The 23585-nt window shown below is 42.1% G+C and overlaps 1 protein-coding gene and 1 non-coding gene across 3 annotated transcripts in view; both read left to right on the forward strand.

Moving 5' to 3' along the window:
• Positions 1-23585, forward strand: part of CLVS1 (clavesin 1) — a 120184-nt gene that overhangs the window by 85915 nt on the left and 10684 nt on the right. Inside the window, exons 3-4 of one of the 2 annotated variants that reach the window (XM_006923989.3) lie at positions 12202-12312; positions 15194-15429. In XM_006923989.3, the coding sequence (XP_006924051.1) occupies positions 12202-12312; positions 15194-15429 (347 nt within the window). Of the gene's footprint in view, positions 1-12201; positions 12313-15193; positions 15430-19440; positions 20479-23585 lie in introns of those variants that run through there. The other variant, XR_003043697.1, reaches the window with a different exon arrangement.
• Positions 7845-7963, forward strand: LOC112472606. Its single transcript, XR_003043731.1, has one exon. It is a non-coding gene; the product is annotated as a 5S ribosomal RNA (ribosomal RNA).

A 23585-nucleotide genomic window follows, 5' to 3' on the forward strand; every position in this document is an offset into this window, starting at 1 on the left:
CTAACTACATAGCAGTATATATAGATTTGCCTTTAATTACTTTTAAAACTATATGTTCTCCTACATCCACTAGTAATCAAATATCATAGCTATAGTATATACAACATTGCTTTAGTTATTTGTGTTCTTGTGTCTTTCCCGTGGCCAAACTGTGTCTCTTTCAAGGGAGGCTACCCACACTTCATCTTTGTGTCACCAATACCTTCACCTGGACACAGTGGGTCTCGTTAGATAATGGATGGCTAAGAGCTAGAAGCACATATGAGTTACTCTGGAAGATTTGGGTTTTCTTCAATTGAGACTATTCGCATAAGGGAAACGCCCATAGAATGTATCTAGGAGGTTGCATCCCTATATTTTATGCAGTGCAAATGCTCATGTCTCTTTCTCCTTGCCACAAGCTCCTTAACCACATGGATATTAAGAATGTACAGTTGTCTTTTGAACAACTCAGAGAGTAGGGGGGCTACCCACACCCACACAGTGAAAAATCTGCCTATAACTTTGGCCCCTCCCCAAAACTGTAACTACAACTAGCCTACTGTGGACCGGAAGCCTTACCAATAACATAAACAGTTGATTAACACTTACTTTGTATGTTAGAAGTATTATTTAATGAATTCTTACAATAACGTAAGCTAGAGGAAAGAAAACGTTATTGGGAAAATCATAAGGAAGAAAATATATATATATATATATATTCCTTACTACTCAGCACCACCTCACCCTCCAATCCCTCGGCTTTGCCCCACACTTCAAGGGCACTTACTTCCTGGCTCCGTCCCCTGGCCTTTCTCTCAGTAGTAGACTCATTTAGCCTCATTGGCTTCTCTTATTCCCTCTTTCACTCACTACCCCATGTCTGCACTGCAGAGTTGAGAGCCTGGAACCAACCCAATGAACAAGAAAATCTTTTTTAGAGGTAGGTGGAGATTGGGGAGAGCAGTAGAGAGGAGTTGTGTGGGTGAAGACGAGAAATAGTCCAATAATATTTTTGTCTCTGTTACAAGTGCAATAGGACTAGGAAGTGAAGAGAAGCTGCCAGGGCTGGTAGAGAATCTCCTTTGCCATCCTGGGACGTGGCACTAGATGCTGTGGTGCAAAGAGCAGCGAGCACACAAAAGCTGTTTCTGAGCACTTAGCCTAAGCTGGGTGGGCTATCCCACCCTGTCGCCCCACACAGAACAGAAATCACAGGTCTCAGAAAAGGGTTCTCGGTTCTCAGCCCTGCTGGGACATGGCGACCCTGTTCATTAGAATTCTTGCTGGTCATTCCTACAGGAGTTTCAGCTCCCTGTTTACCCACTCTGTGGGTAAACAGAGGGCCCACCTGGATGGACCACATACATCTTTCATGGCTGTGGGTAGAGCTATATTCATTCAGCAGACTCCTCAAGCTGACTTGGCCCTGTAAGGGTTCAAATTCATTTTCCTGAGGAATCTAAAGATCCATTGCTCTTAAATTTCATAATGTGAGTTTCCAACCCACAGGCTAAAATTCAGTATCAGTCAGAGTTCAACTAGGAATACAGAAACCACTATAAGTATTTAAAACCAAGGTAACTTAATTTAATACAAGGAATTGGCCATACCACCGAAGTGATGGAAAATCTGAGAAGCCAAACAGGGATGATGAGGCAGGCTGGAGAGTAGCAAGAACAGGAAGCATGGACCTACCTGAGGCTGAGAGACAAGGAATTACTGGGGCCCAGGAACGGGACCCACACAGGCCTGTCCGGATGAGCAGGGAGCTAGGAGGAGGGACCACCCAAGGTAGAATCACAGGGGGAAAGTGCCCTGGCTTCTCCCCTGATCTACCCACCTCAGAAGTTCCGTCAATAATACTCAATGGCTGAAAAGGAGCCTGGGAGATGTGTGTGTGTGTGTGTGTGTGTGTGTGTGTGTGGTGGTGGTGGTGGTGGTGGCAGGCGGGGAGGCAGGGTTGACCCCTGCCCTCAATCCCAGAGCAGGAGAGGGTTAGCGACAGACCCATCCTGCGGCAAATAGGACTGGGCCATGCACAATCTTTGTGAGTATCACTGACAAAAATAAGGATAGGAACTAAAGACAGACACGGCTGTGCAGAAACAGCCTGGTCCCATGGGCATGCCGGACATGCTTCCACGGAGAGGGGAAAACGTGAGTAAAGGCTTAAAAGAGGGACATGCAAGGTGTGTTCCAGTTGCCAGGCACTGGGATTACACACAGGGATCTACCAAAGCCTCACAATTACCTACAGGATTTTACTAGGAGCAAAATGGGCCCAGAGAGGGGAAGTAACTTGCCCAAAGTCAATCTCTATGTAGCATCGGAACCCAAACTCCCTGAACACAAAGTTCCCATTGACCACACTCACCTGAAATACAATGTTGCATTCCCCAGGTGCCCTTAAGATGTCGCTTTTGGTAATACCAGCAGAGGGACAGAGCTAGTGGCGATGCAGGGAGAGTCTGCAGTCCGTGCTATTCTACCTTCTATGGCAGGCCTCTCGCCCACAAATATCCTGCCAGCATTCCTCCCTCACCACCAGCTCACAGACGCACACACGATTCAAACCGGTAGCAGTTCCAAATCTGCTCTCAGGCAATACGAGGCCTTACCCTGACAGGTGGCATCTTTATTTTACCAGGAGCTAAAGCTCTGCGCAGAGGAACAATTCTTTAATGATGGCTTTGCCAGTTCCAGGATGGGGTGGAGATTGACTGTCTCTCCACAGTTAACACCCTAAAAGTCACAGCTAACTTGTGTACTAAGAAGGCCGGCTTTTGAATTGGTTTGTAAATTTAAATGCATTTTATCCAAAGTTTGGGAAGTCTCATTAATAAGCAAGGAAGAGAAACCCTAAAAAATAGACATATATATCAATCACCTGCTGGAATCTATGGTGTGTGTGTGTGTGTGTGTGTGTACGCACGTGTGTGTGTGTGTAAGGGGAGGAGGAAAGAAAGAGCAAGGTAAAAACTTTTATTCTGGGTTAATATTCAATTATAGAACTATAGCTAATGGGTAAAATGTTAACATAAGTTAAAGTAGGAAAGGAAGATAACATTATAGCATCCTGAATGTCATATAACTTTCGAGAATCTTTTCTGTCAAGCAATAAATTTCTCATTTCTTAAGAACTCCACGGAGGGATTGTGGTTAGGACAGCAGGTTTGACTTACGGGGACATAAAAAGACACATTCTTCCTCTTGGTGCTGATTAAGATGATCTCTGATGAGGTTATCCTGTAAGGACATGTGTGTGTGTGTGTGTGTGTGTGTGTGTGTGTAACTGATATATCTAAAGCACTGTTTTTTTAAGTGTAACTGATATATCTAAAAGCACTGTTTTTTTAAGACATCAGCTAATTCCAAAAGCCTCTAATCTAAAATAGAACACTTTAATGCTGTAATTTTCGATAAATATAACATTTTTTGTTGGTATAAAATATAAAATACTAATAAGAATTTGTGTTACTAATAAAAAACATGGAAAGCCACTTTCCCCAAGGCATATTATAATGGTGGTGGTAAATTTTCTCTAATAGAAAATATCTAATTTTTTTAGTAATAATCTCCTCTCCCTTAGCCCTTAAATTCCCAAAGATTCTCAGAGCTGAGTTAAAACACAAACAGTAGAATTTTAAATTTAACAACTCCTATTCGGCGAGCTATTATTTTCTCTGGGATCAATTCTATCATTTTTTAAAACTACCAAGATAGACTGTTCATTTTGTGAAAAACATTACTCTAGTGTTTCTACTGGTGAATACTTATTAAGGAACTGATTGGGCTTTGAAAGCTGTGCCTTTAAAACAGCACTCAGGCCAATGCGATACGTAAATAAGTGTATAAAAACTGTTGTAAAGTCTACACACCTGTCAAAACCGTTTTGCAGATGACTTTATGAATCATAAATATATAAATGCATCAGATCTCCAGAGATGCTTCGATCAAACGTTAAGTTTCATGGAACCACTGGGGTACTTTGGTGTGATTTAGTGAGAGTTTTTCTTGGTTGGTGGAGTGTTTACAAGACAATATAGGCCCCGTGCAGCATGGGAGACAGATGAGCAATAGTTTTTCAAAGAAAAAGGAAAAACAAAATTCCCCCAAGGGCGCTTAATTGCCCTCCATGTTCAAGGCATATTTTTTCCCACCCAGCAAAGCAGCAAAGTCATCTTTAAGCAGTAAAAGTAGTAGTCTCTGTGTGTGGGAAGCGACTCGACACGATGAAGGGTTTCGTTTAGATCCAGCCTGGCTCTTCTCCTGGCCCCAGGTCCCAGTGACCTGCCAGCCCTCTCTACAAGCTCTGCTACTACCAGCATCCTGCTCTCGAGAGGACACCAAATCGGTGTTCAGTGTGTCTCCATTTAAAGAAAGATTACGCTCTGCGCTAACCTCAGACGAGCGCAGGTGTCGCTTAACCTCGAATGGATGGTGGTATTGTTTCCTGAGACCCCAGAGCACAGAATATTGCCGTGACGCTGCATGAGACAGCACATGAAAAAGTTCCTGCTAGATGCTCAGTGCTCTTTCCTCAGCTATTAAATCACCTTTCCTGTTTTTAATTTTTTTTAAAAATTATACCTATTAAGACTTTTTATTACCTTTGCTTATTACAAATTTAGTTATAGACCGAAGACATGTGTGTGATTAAAAGCCTAACATTTGCCAAAAGGTTTGCGTTAAATGACATTTTTCTTTCCTTCTACCATGCTTTTTCTCTAAGAAATACCATGATTTTGTGAGTTTAAACACTAAGTGACGGGTTGAATCATATGAAGTATACTCTATCTTCTGGCATTGATTTTCTGTGCAAATCAGTGATTCAAGCACTCTGGGTTTCTCCATGAATTGGCTTGTAAATTATGAACAACAATCATCTATTTACCACTTAGGTGCCCTCGGGGAAAATTGAAGATGACGTATTGGGTATTCACCACAATGCATTTGCTATTTAACAGTCAAAGATAAACCTTTTTAAACATCACTGTGGTTAGAGAAGCTGGAAGTGATTTTTATGGCAAATTAAGTTTCCATTGCTTGAGCTCAGCTCCACTGACTGAGAGTGACCAGGCTGGATGGATTTGATTCCATCCCTTCTCTCCTCTCCTCTCAGAAGCTGTCGCTTCCTTGGGTACGTCGCCTCCTTGGTCATCTCGCCTGGCCAACAATGAGATGGCCAGAGCCGAGGAAGGATGCAGTTCTCCTATTTGGAGCTCTATAAAGTAGGAAGTAAAAAAAGCAAACAGAATTATCTTGGTTTTCCTGTTACTAAAAGCTTTCCTACCAGGCTCAAGACAGATACCAATGTAATCAATATATTCTTTAAACTTATAGTCACATAGTCCTGTTGTTTCAGCAGAAATTTGACAGGTACACAACATGAGATAATTTTAAAAATCTATTTATCTTTCTTCCTCCCTCCCTCCCTCCCTCCCTTCCTTCCTTCCTGTTGTCCTTCTTTTATGTTTTTATCTTTTTAAATAGAGATCATCTGTAAGCTTATTCTTAGAAAATAGTGGAGTTAAGCAGGGGCTCCTGGTGGCAAATAAACTCTTGAAGACTCTCAAACACAGTCACGTATATTTATTCATCACCAATTCCTTTGTTAGCTCTTTTATATAAGGCTTTTTTATTTGGCCTCTACAGGACATCCAGTCTTCCCCGTGATCGTCATCTCTGGTTATCTAAACTGTTTATTAGCTCTGCTCTGATGAACTACCATAGACGCAGAACCTAAGCTCTGAATTCTGTGTCTTCCCCTCGAACAAAGCATTACTATCTCCTTTGCTGCCATTGGATGATGAAATGACTGAAGACAAAAAGTGCATGTTATATATCCCTGTGTTCCTGCATTTTACTCATAAGAGGAGCTCAATGACAGCTCGTTGAATTGTTGAACAGAATGGAATATAAACAAGATCATCGAGGAATATTATTTAGGTTGCAGTTAGGGAAGGGTCTGGGCCTGATCTGCTGGTCTAGGTCAATCTAACAGAAGGCCAATTTCACTTACTATGGTTATGAGAATTGCTGAAAGGTTATAATTGTTTCAGGATCTTCAGATAAGACTTTGTCCTCTAGCATGCCCTGCTCTGAACCTGCATGAAAAACCCAAGCCCTTCCTAACCTCAAGAGAATACTGGGTTGGTACAGCTTCTCAAGTCAACAGCATCTTCCAGGAGCATATATTCGAAGAAAATTCATAGCTTATAATCAGTTGAAACCTTTGCCCAGCTGCCTTCCTAATAAGCACTTTCTCTCCTCTCTCATATATGCTGCTGATATATATATATATATAGTGCATTTGGATTGTAACTGTTACTGCATGAGCTCTCCATTTCTTTGCAAATAGGTGAATATGTGACTTTCACACTAATGACTTCCACATGGTATAATAGAAACCCATCACCATGAAATATAGCATTTTTAGAAGGCTCTCTTGCATCAGTGAAGCCCATTTATGCTGCTGAAAATGTTTTTACTGTCTGCTTTGATGTGGGAAATGGGTGTCATTAGTAGGACATGCACGAACTGAATACATAAAGCCTAACTTCATGCTTGTGTCTTTATGCCACCTGCAGACCTACATACATGCAGTTATGCGAATGAGTGGGTGCATTCGGCCAAGGCTCAGAAAGACACTCCGAGCTACTAAAGGGAAGGACACAGAATGTCTAAAACACAGCTCGTGGGCTTATCCTCTCCTTTATCATCTTTGCACTTGGTTTTCAGAGGAACCTTCATAGATGGGAAATTTGCAGTTAACCTGTGAATTTGAGTAGTCCTGTTCTAATATTCACTAAGAGCAGTAAAAGGTGATAAAGGAGGAGAATGAGAGAGGGCAGCCAATGTGAGCAAAGCTTCTCCTGCTTCCCAAAGCAATGCGATTTTGAGATCAGGTGCGTTTTGAACCGTGTTGTGAAGTATGTTAACTCGCAGGCATTATAAATCTTAGAAAATAGCACTGATAAATGCTTCATTATCTAGCAGGAAACTCTGCCAACTGCCACCAGTGACATCTGTATCTGATTGTCAAAGAAAGAGAGTGAAAAGAGTTTTGCCCTATCACGTTGCTCCTAAATCCCGATTGAACACGAGGATGCTTGAATAGTGCCGGTGTGAAAATGAAGTGCAAACGAAGTGCCCATTAAAAAACGAAGTATGTTCCTAAAATGGATTGCGAATCACTTACTGGTACCTAAAACTCCCAAAGAAAATAAAGAAGAGCCCTTAGAATGTTCTACAATGTATCTTGCCCTTAAAATTTACCTTGGCATGTTTTCGTTTAGCATTCCACGTAAGGCAGAAAAGATCATCCTTAGAAATGCTTCTATGAAACCTAAAAAAAAATGGCTACTCCCATTTTGGAGAGTTTTGAAATAATTGCAATAATCGTATTCTATAATTTTTATTTTAAGATAATTGTAGATTCACATGCAGTTGAAAGGATAATACTGAGAGATGCTGTATGGCCTTTACTTAGTTTCCACCACAGAAAACATCTTGCAAAATGATAGAGCAATATCACAACCAGGATATTGACCTTGATACAGCCAAGATACAGAACACTTTCATCCCCACAAGGTTCACTTACGTTATGGGTTTATAGCGGCACCCACTTCCTTCAACCCCCACCCACTCCTTAACCCCTGACAACCACTAATCTGTTGTTTCTATCATTTTGTCATTTTAAGAATGTCATATAGTAAATGGAGTCATACATGTAACCTTTTAGGATTGGTCTTTTTATCACTTAGCAAAATTCTCCAGAGATTTATCCGAATGGTTGTGTATGTCAGTAATTGTTCCTTTTAATTGCTGAGCAGTATTCCATGGTATAAATATACCAATTTGTCTATGGCCATGCTACCCTGAACAAGCCCGATCCCGTCTGAACTCGGAAGCTAAGCAGGGTCGGGCCTGGTTAGTACTTGGATGGGAGACCACCTAGGAAGACCAGGTGCTGTAGGCGTAAAAAATAAAAAAAATAAGGGATTGTAAGCTGACAAGATCCTTGCAATCTGTGAGGTCAACCAAGTGTTGCCTCACCTAAGAAATAAAAATAAATAAAATAAATAAAAATAAAATATACCAATTGGTTTAACTATTCACTCATTGAAAGATATCTAGGTTGTTTTCAGTCTGGGATTATTGCAAACAAATACGCTATTTTTTCTGTAGTTTCTCCTTTCAACTGTTTCACGTGAACTTTCATAGAGTAAAAATCTTTAATTTTAACAACATCCAATTTATTATTATTATTTTTTTATGTTATGGATTATGCTTTTGGAGTCAAGTCTAAAAATTCTGCCTAGTTTGAGATCCTTAAAATAGTCTCCTATATCTTTTTCTAAAAGTTTTATAGTTCTATGTTTTACATTTACACCAATGATCCATTTTGAGCTAATTTTGTGTGGGGTGTGTGGTTCAAGTCAGGTTCTTTTTTGTTTTTGCCTATGGAATTCCAATTGTTCCAACATTATTTGTTGAAAAGCTTTCTTTCCTCCACTGAAATGCTTTGCACCAAGACCATTGATGTGTCTCGGCGTCTTGTTTATTTGAGTTTACACTGTTTGGTGTTTACTTAGCTGCTTCGATCTGTAGGGTTAAGCCTCTTGTCAAATCTGGGAGTTTTCGGCCATTATTTCTTTGAGAATTTTCCAGTTCTGCCCTCTTTCTCCTCTCTTTCCAAGACTCTGATGTCACAAATGTTAGGTCTTTTGTTGTAAGCTCGACAGGTCCCTAAGACTCTGCTCATTGTTTTAAGGTCTACTAATCTCTCTATTGTTCACATTAGGTAATTTCTATTCTATCTTTCAGTTTATTGATTCTCTGTCTCTTTCCTTCTGCGGTTGAGAGAATCTACTGAGCTGCTGCTTCTCTTTTTGTTTTGTTGTTATTTTATTTTTCGGTTCAAAATTTCATTGGGTTTTTCTTTATATTTTATATTTCTTTGCTAAGAGTTTCCATTCTTTTCTAAGATTTTCTATTTTTTTATTTATGTCAAGTGTGTTCATTATTGTTTGTCGAAGCATTATTTACGATGGCAAAATTAAAATCTTTGTTAAGTAATTCTAACGTCTCCGTCATTTGGTGTAGGCCTCTATTAATTCTCATTTTTTATTTAGTTTGAGGTCTTTAGGGTTGTTGGTATGAAGAGTGGTTTTTAAATTTTATTTGGACATTTTGTGTGAGTGAGAAATAAATATTTATAGTTTTAAGTGGTGAAAAGCGAGGGTTGTATGTTATATAACATAACATAGCCTTTCTTGAATGAGAGAAAATAGTAAGAGTATGTCTTTAGCAGCGGGAATATAGGCATTTTTTCTTTCTTCTTTCTTGTCTTTTTGTGCTTTTTAATTTTCAAATAATTTTTCATCTATTTTTTTACTTTTTTAGAATAGTATTTTTGTAGTGAGGAAATAAAATTAATTAAAAATAAACTGGAGGGAAGACAAATTTTATGATTAGAATATATTTATAATTTGAACCGGTTACATTTTTACTGATACTTGCATAAAATGTGCAAGTATTAATATCATGTTCTTGAACCTAGGGTATGTCTTTGATACACCATACTCTTTAATTGCAGAGAACTCTGAAAAAGAAGTGTTACATCGTCACTGAATCAAAGCTTACCTTCCTGAGTTAGTTTGGCTCCAGCCTCTAAGAAACACACCTCTTTGAGGGCGGTGGATCCCCTTGGGTTCCTGGGAGAGATCTGGGTGACAGACAACTTCCCCTTTACCTGCAGTTTGCTAATGAGACCAGGCAACACCACCACGATGATGAGCATTGCTCATAACAGGGCTGTGTTTGCTAATTTTGCCTCCCTCACCTTTCCCTTTGCGTAACACACACACACACACACACACACACACACTTCACCTTTCCCTTTGTGTAACACACACACACACACACATGCACAATGCCATTATTAATAACTAAGTCAGAACATTTGCACATTGCCTTTGTCACACAGGAAGGCCTTTCATTTGAATTTTATAGAAGATGCCTGAGGAAAAGTTATCCTGTTTCTACTCTGGCCCAAACCGAGAACTCTAAGAGGCACAGGATTTTATGTGCATTATTTATGTGCCTTTATCCACACACGGCACTGGCTGACCTGAAGGAGATCGATAAGAGCTCTTTGGGCCTTCAAGCTGGCAGACTCAAATCCAGGCCAACCTAGAGAGAACTGACAGTCTCAACCCTATATTTTGTCTTTCAACTTCCTCTGACACTAATAGAAAACAGTTTTGATGCCTTTGATGGTTGAGGTTCTATAGACTAAAACTCAGAGTCTCTAGATATTTTTAAAAGGTTAATATTTTCTTTGAGAGTCTGCCTATTGCTTATGGAGAATTATTTACAGAGTTTCTTCCCCTTTACTAACCTAGAAATGCGTAACATAATCAACTCTCAATCGAAATAAAACCCTCTTATCGGTCCTATTAAAACAGGTAGTAAAGCTCTGTTTTACAGATAAACCCTTTCCTCTTGCTGTTCTTCTATAGCCCCTCAGAACCCATGTTTAGCATGTGGCGTAATGAATTATACTTCTGAATAACGAGTTCCAAAAAGAGAGAGTCTAGTGCTTAGCACTTCCTGCAAAGAAATACTTTGGGGAGTGGTCTTTTTTTTTTTTTTTTAACGAACCAAAGAATTTGCATCTAAAAGTGAAAAAATTACTTTAGTAATAACTTTTTCATTTCTCAATTCAGATTTGGAATAGTGAGAGATTATGACAAGTGTACAAAGTAGTGTAAATGGTCTCTCCACCTTTACTTTGTAGTTTCATTGGTTTTTAAATACAAAATAAACAAAACAAAAAATACATACCCAGCCAGACAAAGACCTTTTACTAAAAATGTCTAATTTAGCCTTCAAAAGATTTAATTCCTTTGTACTCTGTAAAATATCTAGATAGGGGCAAAGTTACTTTTAAGTTTGTTAAATGTCAACCCTTAAACACAATTCCTTATTGGAAACTTAATACTTATTGGCAACTAAGTCTCAGTGTGGAAGATGTTGAGAGATCCAATAGAGGCAGAGTGTTCTGAAAAAAGTTAAAAACCCTCTTTCCCAGTAACTAATCATGGCGCAGGCCAGGCCTTTCACACACCTGCAGTAAGCAGCGAGCTTCCTGAACTACTAGCTCAGACAGCCGGGCTCCTTCTGCTTTCATCCCATCTTGCTAACATTTTACAAAGATGTTTGTTGCAATGAAATAGATTGCCAGCACACTTGGAAATTCAAATTGCATTAGATGTTCCTTCTTTTTAAATTCCATTAACCAGGACGAACGCAATGCAAGCTGGGAAAGCCCTTCATCTGGATGGATCTCAGGACCTGGTGCTGTGGGACTAGCTCAGACTTTAGGATCCAGGTCTCTTATTCTGTGAATCTAATTAGCACCGAGAGCAGCTGTCTCAGCTTCTAAAACACAAGCTTATGCCCTGATCTAAATTCTAAAATTGGAACCATTTAAAAAATGATCTTACTTCCTGATATTTTTTTTTTAAAAAAATGTGTTGATCTGCAGAAAAGGCAGACTCTGATTAGGAGAATCAACTTGCCCATCAATCAACAAGTGTCCTTTCCTTGGGATCTATTGTGTATGGGTCCCCGGATGAAGTCAGCACCTAGTTCTGTAATCTGTGGGAAAGTTGCAGGTAAACATTGTGGATGGATTCCAGGGAGCCCCTTCTCAAAATCCTTTGGAATTCTTTTCCAACCTCTTCTCACAGAGCCCTCACTCACCCAGACAAATACAGCCATTGTCATGATAATCCGTGGGGAGGGCTGGAGCAGTGGGCAGAGTGTGATTTAAGAGGGCGAGCTTGTGCTTAGGCTTTGTGAGAACTGCAGCCACGGCTCCCTAACACCAGGAAGAATCCCTACTCCCTCGCTGTCCCGGCTGCTCACGCTCCTGTGCCACGTGGGGGGTCACATAACTGTGTCTTGGAAAAGACGAGCCTGGCACCTATGCACGATCACCTTTAAGTTGTGGAGTCAAAGGGGAAGGCAGAAGCGAGGGGGAATAGAGGAAACCTCAACAGCTAGGAAGCCAGTGTGTTTCCTGTCCTTCCCGCCATGAGCTAGTGCTTCAGAGCGAAGGCACAGGTCCTTCCGCGACCTGCGGCGCCGGGGCCCGGGCCGACCTGGAAAGCGTGCTCATCCGTGTGTGTGTTTCTCTTCTCGCCCCAGGACAGCTTTCCGGCTCGCTTCGGAGGAGTCCACTTCGTCAACCAGCCCTGGTACATTCATGCCCTGTACACGCTCATCAAGCCATTCCTCAAAGACAAGACCAGGAAGCGGGTAATGGAAAGAAACGCCCAGTGGGAGGAATGTGGGGTGGGCTGAGGTTGGGGGACACTGATGGTGCCCCTCCTCTCAATCTCCCCCTCTCTCCCTCTATCCTTATTATTGTTTTTTTTTTTTTCCCCCTGCTTTTCTGTAGTCCCTGAGCATTTGAGCCTCAGCTGGAGTTTGCAAATGGCCTGAATTTAATCAATAATTTAGCAGAACTGGGTTATTTTCAGTCCCAGTGACAAACCAAAGGAAACTTTGAAGGCATGCAAATAGCAGATGCCCATGTTACCCAACGTGCTTCTGGGAGATATGGGGTCAAGCAGCTTCCTGTTCATGGAATATTTTAATAGCTAGCATTTTGTCCTGCAAGTGTATTACTGCGATGAAGAATATTTGTAATTTGTTTTTCCCCCTGAGACTTTTAGGTCAGAGCTGCCAGCTCTATGGGGAAACATTCTTTGTTGGAAATAATAATGAAGAAGGCTTTTAAAATCTTAATTACATCAGCTGATGACATTTGGGTAGCCAGCATCCTCCATCAGAGCTGTCCTTTTTCATGGCATTCTGATTAGCTGAAAAAGTGAACATTCCCTAACCTCTCTGAATCTCATTTTCCTCATTTGTAAAATAGGGAAACTAACACGCACATCAAAGAGTTGTTGGGATAATTTAATGAGACAGCATATGAAAGCAGGCAGGAGAATGCCACTCATGCAGTAGAGAGACTCAGTGCCTTTTATTTCTCTCTTCCATTTAGCTTCCATTTCTTTCAAGCTTTGTGATTTCAGCTACGTCTGGGTGGAGAGCACTACCTCTCAAGGGAACTGGCCAATGTCATTCTTACGGCTTCTTATATATGCTCCTAAACCCAGGGACCCTATGTTAAGGAAGAGCTCAGAGTAGTTAGGGGAGAAGGATGATGCGAGGGGCCACCCTCCCCCACAAACACACACATACACACTCTGCAGATTTCTTAGCTCCTAGACTCAGATGCTTCCTCATCCTTAAGAAACCTGGCAATATAGCGCAGGAGGCTAATTCCCCATCCCTAAGCAAATGTGAAACTAGGAGGCAGAGACATTCTGGGACATTCTGCAATCTGTCTGGGATGCAAGACTGTGCTACGGACAGAGCTGTACCCCGGACTGTTCCCAATACAGCATCAGGCTTTCCACAGCCTTCGTCTTCTACCCAGGAAGGAGCCAGTGGGAATTCCTCTCACCAAGCAACCAACGCTTGGTGCTGTGCCATAGGAGTTCCTGGAGCTCTGAGTGCAGAACAGAATCTGGCAGGTGGAGAGTCCCGCCTCCTACCTGCGGACTTCTTCCATGCCACAGAACCCCCTGGAGAGGGCCAGTCCCACAGCATTCCTGTCCCTTAAGCATGTTGGGTACAAGGATATAAATGTTTGCTCTTAACTCCGGGCCTGTATTTAGCTCTAGCTTTTCTACTTTTCAAATACTACGGTTCTTCCTCTGAGGCGTTTTGCAAAAGCCAGAATATGTGAATTTCTTCAAGAAAAGGAATTTTTATTAAAATTTGGTCATACTCAGTTCAATGTCAGAAAATGTACATTGTTTCCTAAAGTGCTATAGTATTCTTTTGAAGACTTTTAGAACTTAGCGTCTTGTCTTTACATGAAGATGTAATGATGCCACGACATCATAAGTTAAAATCAGTACAATAGACCAAGGTAGCAAGTGTTTATTAAATACCCATATGGTATATCATAACATAGTATATAGCATAATATAATACTTATATGGTATATTATTCTACTCTTTCTGTATTTTAAAAGTCATATGTGCATTTCATCATGGTTAACTGCGGGGGAGTGTGTGTGTACACGTGTGTGTGTAATCGATGGTTCCATACTTGGGTATAACTTATGTGTATTGAGCCTATAACATGAAGAACTGTGGACACTTCTCTGATGTCATCACACAGATGCATTTTAAATAAGTTTCAAGGAGCCAATTCCTAAATTGCAGGCCATGGTAGTTACCGACTGGTGGCTTATCCGTTGTGTGCATTTGTTTGAAAATAATTGTAATTTGGAAATATTTTCTACTTGCCCAGTTTTCATCACCTTCCATATGTGTTTAGAAGGTGCAAACTTGTTTGGCTATAAGTCCTCAATCCAGACATGAATGGAAAATGTCTGCAAAAATATTCCACTATAAATTCCCAGGCCACGGTTTTCAATTTAATTGACTAATAGTTAATGGCACTTTTACCTTGTGCCCACATCACCCTGGGAGCTCGGAGCATATTAGAAGAGTAAGAAAACACCAGCCCTTTCTCTGTGAATCCTTCTCTTTCTGCTGTCTGGCAAAACATAAATGAACACATCGGAAAAAAATAGAAGTCAGCAGATAATAAAGAGTTAATTGGAAGAAGAGGGGTGGAGAACCAGAGTGGACAGGTGTTATTGGGACAGATTTAGGAAGAAGCTGCCACATGGTATAGGCCTGGGAGTAATGGGGGAGTGAAGGGGCACAGCGGGCGGAGAGTGCTCCAGGGGGAGAACAGAGCAATGCAGAGGTGCGTGCGAAGCATGACCGGAGGTTTGGACAGTCCCCATCACTGCTCCTTCATCAAGAGGGATAATCAGGAGATGATTGTATGTGTAAATCTGGGCCATGGACAAATAATACCCAATTTGTTCATAAACTTCATTTTTAAGGACTATTAATTCAGCCCCTTTTCTGAGCAATAAATTAACATTTCATAAAGACAAAACCACAGACACGAAATTGAATGCCTCCTTAAACACTATGATCACCAGCAGCGCATCCAATTTGTCACCGCTAAATTGTGTATTAGATTAAATACTCGGTCATATGTTTTGGGTTTTTTTTATTGCTAATTATTTTTTTCTTTCTAGATCTTCCTGCATGGAAATAATCTAAACAGCCTTCACCAGCTCATCCACCCTGAATTTTTGCCCTCTGAATTTGGAGGAACCCTTCCTCCTTATGACATGGGCACTTGGGCCCGGACGTTGCTCGGTCCTGACTACAGCGACGAAAATGACTATACTCATACATCCTACAACGCAATGCACGTGAAACACACGTCCTCCAATCTGGAGAGGGAATGCTCGCCCAAGCCAATGAAGAGGTAAGGACTGGCTTATCAGAGACATTCAGTCAGAGCTCAGTAGAATTTTTGATTTGGGTCTATTGTGGGTTAAGTAATTGAAGACCTTTATGGGCAAAGAATTTGAAAAAAAAAAAATTGCAATACATTCTCAACTTACTTCACTAGAATTGAAAGCAATAGGGCCTGGCTAGCCCAGAAATATAGTTGTCCCTTTGTGTCAAAGAAACTGTTAAAAGCTAGGACCGCACTCATGGCATGATTGCAGTCCTAGTCTCTAGGGAGTCCGTTAATACACACAGCATGAGATGTTGGACCCTTGAGATGTGCTGGATGGAAAAGCAACCTGGTAAAAATGCCTGCCATCCTTGAACTTGGAACCATTTATTGAGCATTTACTTGGCTGTAGGCACTGATCAGTCTCTACGAATACAGATATGAATAAGACATTAAAAGAACAGAAAAGTGGGCCTGGGGAAAACCAGCTGAGGAAGACTTCCATATTTATGAGGCGGGTGACATTTGAGCTGGGCTCTGAAAGATGAAAATCAGCACCTAGGCTTAAAGAAAGGGAAAAGGCATTCTAGGCAGAGGGGACACCAGAGGTATGGAGGCATTAGAGAGATGGGGCATTCTAGTGGGGCAGATACGTGTGCAGGGGTTGGAGGATGACAGCAGACGTTTTATAAAGTCCCAGAGATTGTCGAGCCCAGGTGGTGACGCACGTTGCGTACTATATTCAATGAAGTGCCACGGAAGAGGGTTTTTGAAAAAATGGATATGCAAATAATATACGAGTGCTTCCTCATTGTAAAAAATAAAACCTTATTTTAAAGGCTAAATTCCCCTTCAACCACTATGCTCAACTCCAATCCCTACCCAAAGGTAACCGCTGTTATCAGACTGGGGTGGATGCTTCCACTCAGTCGTCTATACATTACATATGTCTATACACACCCATAGAAAATGCCTGATGTGGTGTATGAGTTTGCTAGGGCTGCTGTAACAAAGTACCACAGTCTAGATGTCTTAAACAATGGAAATTTATTTTCTCACAGTTCTAGAGGCTAGAAGTCTCAGATCAATGTGTTAGCAGGGTTAGTGTCTTCTGAGTGTCCTCGCTCCAGTGTCTGCCAATGACTGTCTCCTCCCTGTGACCTCACATGGACTTCTCTCTGCGCATGTTTATCTGTGTTCTTATCTCCTCTTCTTATAAGGACACCAATCATATTGGATTAGGGCCCATCTCATTTGACCTTAATTACTTGTTTAAAGACTCTATAACCAAATATAGAGACAGTCTGAGTCTGAGGGGTTAGAACTTTAGCATACAAATTTTGGGCAGACACAATTCATCCCATAACATGTTATGTAACGTCTGTTCATGTTAGGAAATCTAGACAGATTTCATGTTTTTAATGCTCCGTAGTATTCCAGAACATGGATATATCACAGTTTAGCTATTTCCTTTTGATGGGCATTTAAAGTTTTTTATTTTTATTTTTTTGAATTTTCTTCTCTATTCCAAACAAAGCTCAACAAATGTCCTTGATATGCCTCCTCATTGTCATAAGAAATTTCCTTTGAGGTAACTTGGAGCCAGTAGTTGCTAGAGCAGAGGGTCTGCTCGTTTTTAATTTTAGCCCACACTGCCTCAAGGCCCTCCAAAGCATAGGAATTGATGCTCCCACCAGGAGTGTGTGAGACTCCATTTCCCCAAGCCCTTGAAAGTACTTGGCTTTACCTGACTTCAATTTTAATCATAATCCAATTGTTGAGACAACTCTATATCACTTTTGTTTTCATTTGTATTTCTCCACTAGACATAATTAAACAGAAAAATGACATACTAAGGTCTGGGTTTTATAAGGATCATGGAATCCAGTTCAGTGTCTAACACACAGCAAATAACACTGTGCATGCTTGCCATGTATGAATGAATGAACTAATATTGAATGAAAGCTACTACCTCCCAAACCCATCCTTGGTGCACTTACCCAATTGCTTCAACCCAACTGTTGGGGCCTCCCAGATGGAAAGAGTTCATTCTCCTTCACTTTCTCAAGGCTCTCATGAATCCCGCCTTACGGGATCCTCGTAGGGGAGCTAAGACGGGCCCTTAACAATGGGAGTGGTACTATAAAGGAGGTAGAAGAGGCTTCTCGGTGTTCTGAGGAAGCATTCTCTGATTTCGACCAGGAGGTTTCTTAGAAAGGCTGCACAGAGGAAGGCAGAGTGGACCTGGGTTTTGGAGAATGGTAAGACATCAAACTCACAACCCAAGACTATGCCCAAGAAGCCAGCAATGGCATGCATATCTCAGAACCCCACCAAGGCCACCAAGGCGTCCTACCCACTCCTGCTGCCTTTGGTGGCAGCATCCGTGAGCCCTTGCTTGGGGATTGCAGGCAGTGGAACGGGCAGTGAGGACACTGGTGCCGGCAGTGACGAGGAAGGCGTGTCCTGCTGTTGGACTGTGCCCGCCACCAGGGGCCTCACTGATGGCATCTGCAGCGTCTGAGAAAATTCCAGGGACAGAACGACCACAATTCACAGCATCTTTTGACCCCTCCGAATCTGTAGAGACATGAGAAAATTGAAAACAGAATTGGAAGAGACCTTAGAGGTCATCTCTTCCAGTTTCCCACCTGATGTTGTTGTCTGCTGTGCATCACAGGCCATCGGCCAGACGCAGCTTGCACCAGGCGGAGGCGGGCAGGCGGCTCACGGGGCAGCATGTTCCCTGTCTCATGGCTCTAGGAAGCACCTCCTTATTTGGAACCAGACAACCTGGGTCTGTCCTCTGGGACAGTGTTGTAACTTCCAGGGGCTGGACATTGCCTATAGTCCTGACCCGTCATGGTTCCCAGCAGTCTTCAGGTCCTGTCATTGCTCTTAATTTCCAAATGAACATAGACTCAGCCCTAAAAGAGCCCAATAACAGTAGAGCCATGGCGCTTCTAGGAGCCCGGAAATCACCACGGAAAAGCACATTTTTCTTCCCTCGTGCAGCATGTGGGCTGAATGGCATTCTGACTACACCCAGCCCATGACACAGCCCAGCCGCACTGGCCACTCAGGCCAAATAGAGTCATTCTGAGGAAGAGCAGAGCCAGAGCACCTTGGCAGATAGTGGAGAGGTGTTCACCGTGCAGAGTCCCGGCAGACAGCGATGGTCATTCCCACTCCGACCTCGTCCATTAAACAAATATCTAGTGAGTGTCTCCTCCGTGCCGAGATCACAGGCCCCTGTCCTTCATGGAGTCACAAGACCAGCGTCAGCAAAGCACCTCGGTATAGAAAGTGACAGTGTCCACCGCCCATGCGGAAGAGCACAGACATAACATTCTGGTTATGAGTTCTGTACTGACTTTCTAAGTTGACATGACACAGCAGTGATTCTGCTGCTTTGGTATGTATTTATATTAAAAGAAGTTTATTCCCAGGTTTTTGTTTTTGTTTTTTTTTAAAGCTACGTGATAACCCCATTCATGTAGTCAGCATGGTCAATTTTTGTAATCTCCAAGAAATAGTTTTTGCTGTAGTCCAATCATAGACAAAATTGGGCTGACTATATGCAATAATTCCTGTTTTTGTTTATTTATTAAACTTATAGCAGTTATCAGGGATCCAGAGAATTGTTTATACAGGAGTAGACCTAAAAGACTTGAGTGGCATCTCCACTTGTTCCAATGGAGAACAGCCCCAACTGTCATGTCAGACCCACCCTAGTCTGTACTATATCATGGGTGATTTGAGGGGCCGATACTTTAGGGTCTTGCCAGCTGTACTGTAGTAAGACTTCTTTCGACAAGGATCCTTTTGACAAATGCCTTCATCCTTACATTCCTTAAATACCTCCCCTGGATCCCACACAGAAGAAATGAGAAGATTTCATAAAGATGTTGTGACTCATCTGATTTTATTGTGGGGGAAGGGGGGGGAGGGGAGTAGGGGGAGAAAGGAGGGAAACGCCTGGATGAGTTCAGATTTCTGATCTAAAAGGAAATTTTAGTTTATTTTGTTCCCTCTTGGCCCCTGCCTGGGTGGCAAAAGTCAGTTTAACTGTTTTCAGCTGTCAGTAGAATTGGCCGTGACCTTGGTGATCTTTCTGCTTATAGCCCTCTTTTGTATAGGATGAATGTGGGCATTCGTTAGATGACTACTCATTTCCGGCAGAAGTAATACATCATCATGAAATACAATCTATACAAAAAGGATGACGGGTGGCAGTGTAGGAACAGGAGGACCCTTGTCTTCTAAGCAGTCAGGGCAAAAAGGGTCCGTTTTACTATGTAGCCCAGGAACAGATGTTTCACGTGGACGTTACGTTCAATGAAATTACATAATGCATCATTTCGTAACAAATGACCCACAGTCTCTGCTGCCCCTTAAATTGTCTCACAGCTGGTTTCTAACTCAGACAGGAGTGAACTTCTCAGTTTGGGGACGTCATTTCTACTCAGGCAGGTAATGCTTGAGATGTTATTGCTTCTAGAAGCAAAGACCTCTTTGAGTAAGTCATAAATGCCCGATGTTTTATGTAGGTTATTGGATACTGGTGTATTTCATGGATGCTGACAGAAATTTGTTAACTTTTCTTAAAGAACCAAGACAAATAGCTGCTTAGCTTCATCATTACTTGTGCGTCCGGCTGAGACAGATATCCTGCTTTTATATGGTTTTCTCTTCTGTGGCAGAAATGAAGGGGCCACCTTCTTACAAGCACATCCTATATAGCGATGCAGCTTTAGGGCGAAAAGAAAGCTATACAATGAACTTGGTCAGTAAGAAAATGAATGGAGCTAAAGAACGACATGACGAATTGTGAGACAAAGAGTTCTGAGTTCCTGGCAAAGCAGAAGTAGGGTTGAATTAGAGGGAAAGGGACAGATGTGGGCGAACTGACGGGGCGCAGTTTCCGACGCAGACTGATTACTCACAGTGTATGTTCTGAGACAGATTCCTGTTTGCCGAAGCACCGTGGTCAGATGCAACGACTTGGAAAGGGAGCTGTGGTCAGGCAAGAAAAACAAAGGACATTTCTTTCTTGTGAACATATTGCTCTTGGTAAGCAAACATTTTGCTCGATTCCAGTAAAGCTGTGTGTCCGACAGCTAGCCAGCAATGACTCTCTCTTCTACGTTTTAGTGATCATAAAGATGAAAACAAATATTTGACATAACGTGTGATTTAAAAAAATCTCTTTGCAGCGTCATTCTTAAAAATGGTGTGCATGCAGACTTACGATTCCTCTAAAAAGGTTTAGGCAAGCCTCGTTGTAGGTATCATTGGGCTTAATGTGTCCAAACTGTGCTGCTTGAGTTTTTTGTCAAGGCCATAAATGAGCATTGCTGGGCTTCCAGCATCTCTCTTTACAGTCTCACTTGGGGTGTCTGTGTTCCTGTTACGAGGGTGATCAACCCAGTAAGCTCGGCTTCGCTTTGCTCCGCTGCTCTTCAGGATGGGCCCCTGGGGTGCCATGTGCCCGTCACCACATCCTAATACTTGCTTGCTTGCTTCCACTGTGGGACTTTGAGGTGGTGGCTACACTTTCTTTTTCTCTCTATTTGTCTTTATTTCCCAATCTTACTAGATGTGGGTTCTGGTCACTTTCTTCTACTGATTTTTTCTTTTAGTTATGTGACCTTGGGCAAGCCATTTAACCTCCTGGAGTCTTGGCTTCCTCGAATATAAAGTAGATGTCAGCCCAGGGGATCATTGTCAGTCAAATGACAGCAGTGCCAGAAAGTACACCACAAAGCGCTAAAGAACGATAAATATTGTGCATAAGAATCCCCATTTTGTTAGAGTTTTGATTTCTTTCCCAGTGGAAGTTTCTCCTGAATGACGAAAATCCCCTGCCAGAGAAGCAGGCAGCGATTAGGCTTGGTGGCTCGGAGGCAAACGCCTTGAATTTCTGGTTAGTAGTCAGGCTTCCATTGGCCGTTTCTCTCTTCTTCGCCTTAATTTATGCACCGGGCCAGTATTGGGTCTTTCATATCCTTGGAGCCCTCCACCCAAAAAGTGGCCAGGCACAGTGAGTGCAGGGCATAGAAGGCAAAGCCAAAGCAAAGGAAGAATTAGCAATGCAGCTCCCCCTTGCCTCATACAAATACATGAGTTTATGAAAAAGCTCACTCTGTCCCTTAATGAGAAGAATGACGTGGAGTAGGGGAGAATAAGGGCAGGGAGACCATCTGGGGGTGCTGCGGTAGTGCAGGCAAGAGATGACGGTAGTGGGACTGGGTGGTGAGAATGAAGGGAGGGAGAAGAGAGACTCAGAAATATTCAGTGAGAAGAATCAATAAGACCTGGTGATCAAGTGGTTATGGGGAATAAAGACAAGAGGTTTCAGGAATGGATGGAAGTCGCTGGCATGTGTCACTGGATGAAGAGCAATCCCGTTTCCCAAAGCAGGGAACTTGGAGGAGGGGCTCGCTGGGAAAAAGGTCAAGAGTGCTGACCACTCCATCTTTCCTGAAACTCTCACTCCAGCCCCTTGGCTTCGGGTCACCACATCTGGCGCACCGCCTACCGCTTTGCAGACTCACTCTGGAGCTGTCCTCCATTCCAATGGCTTGCATTTCTTTTTTACACCTGTGGGCTCCTAATTCATGACCATTCCAGAATTCTCATCTGAGCTGTGGAACCATATGTGCAACTGCCTGGGTGAGCTCTCATGCTAACCGGGTCCAAACTGAACTCATAACCTTCTCCCCAATCTTGTTGATTCTACCTACTAAAAACAGATCTGAATGCATTATTGTAAAATGTGACTTTTGTGTTATTTTGAAAACCAACCAGTACTTTTAATTGGAACCCAAGTGAAACAGTGATCCAAATTGAATCACAGTAATCTTTCACCTTGGTGGAGATGCGCCTCAGTAAAACAGCATGACCCCCTTTCCCCAAGGCCCGCCCCCCGATCACATTGCACTGATTTATTTGCTTCCTAATATTTCCCACTGTCCAGAACTTTCCATTTGCTTCTGTGTTCATTGTTACTGTCAGCCCCTATGAGCTGTGCAATCAGTGGCTCATCTGATTGATTCAGCCCTGTGGCCCAGACCTAGACTAATGCCCAGCTTTTCTCAGACACAATTCTAACGATGCAGGGGTATTTCCTACCCTTAGTGTGTGAGCTATGGACTTGACTGCTGAGTCTTTGGTGTACTACTCTCTGGAATGAGTGTATAAACAGCTGCCAGATGTGACAGACAGGTGTTTTTATACTAGTTTCTGTTGCTTTTATATGAATGAATAGCTTGTGGGCAGAGTTTCTTCCTTCCCCATTTAGCGTATAGTATGTGCTCAAAACGTTGGAAGGAATTTATTGTGCGACATGAACACTGACTAATTGCGAAGTGGGAATGCAGGATAACGTTTATTTCCCAATTGTGAATTTCCAAAATGTTTTCCTATCCCCGGAATATTTTCTGGATACAAAGACAGTTTTTCCTAAACGGAGGGCTATTCTCTAGTAATAAATTAGGCATTTCATAAATCCTTTTAACTCTTTAAGATAGTGACTAAGCCTGTGAACCGAATCAGGCATTTGTTTTGAATGAGCCACACCTGACAAATCCCTACAGCTTTTCCGATGTAGACAAATCCTCACAGCTCTTCCTTTCAGGCGAACCTAGAAGCCTAGAAGGTTCTCACTGCCCCACCGCTATGTCAACAGGCAGGTCAGCTCTACGGGAATGCTCTGAAAATTTTAATGTGTGTTTAAAGCGCTGGAATATTGTTAAAATGCAGACTCTGATTCAGTAGGTCTGGGCCCAAGAATCTGCGTTTACAACCAGCTCCGAGGCAGTGCCATGCTGCTAGTCTGGGGACCACACTTCAAGGAACAGGGCCCTAGACAGTAGTGTTTTCCCACATGCCAGACTAGATACAGAAGCTCCCTTGACTCGTTCTGAGGAGTTTTGAAAGTGGAGCCTTTCAGATTTTGAGAATTTAAAAAGATTAATATTTTCCAAAAAAAATTTAATAATAGATTTAAAATAGATAAAAGTAGACAGATTATTATCCTCAAGTTATACAATTGCTGAGTCATACAGAGGTTAAATGATTTACCTCAGGTCACACAACTAGTAGATGACAAAATATTGTAAATTCACTTCTCTTCATTCCAAGTCCAACGTTCTTTCTCTTATATAGCACATTTGTTC

Source organism: Pteropus alecto, unplaced genomic scaffold (genome assembly GCF_000325575.1).
Source record: "Pteropus alecto unplaced genomic scaffold, ASM32557v1 scaffold87, whole genome shotgun sequence".
Taxonomy (NCBI): Eukaryota; Metazoa; Chordata; class Mammalia; order Chiroptera; family Pteropodidae; genus Pteropus; species Pteropus alecto.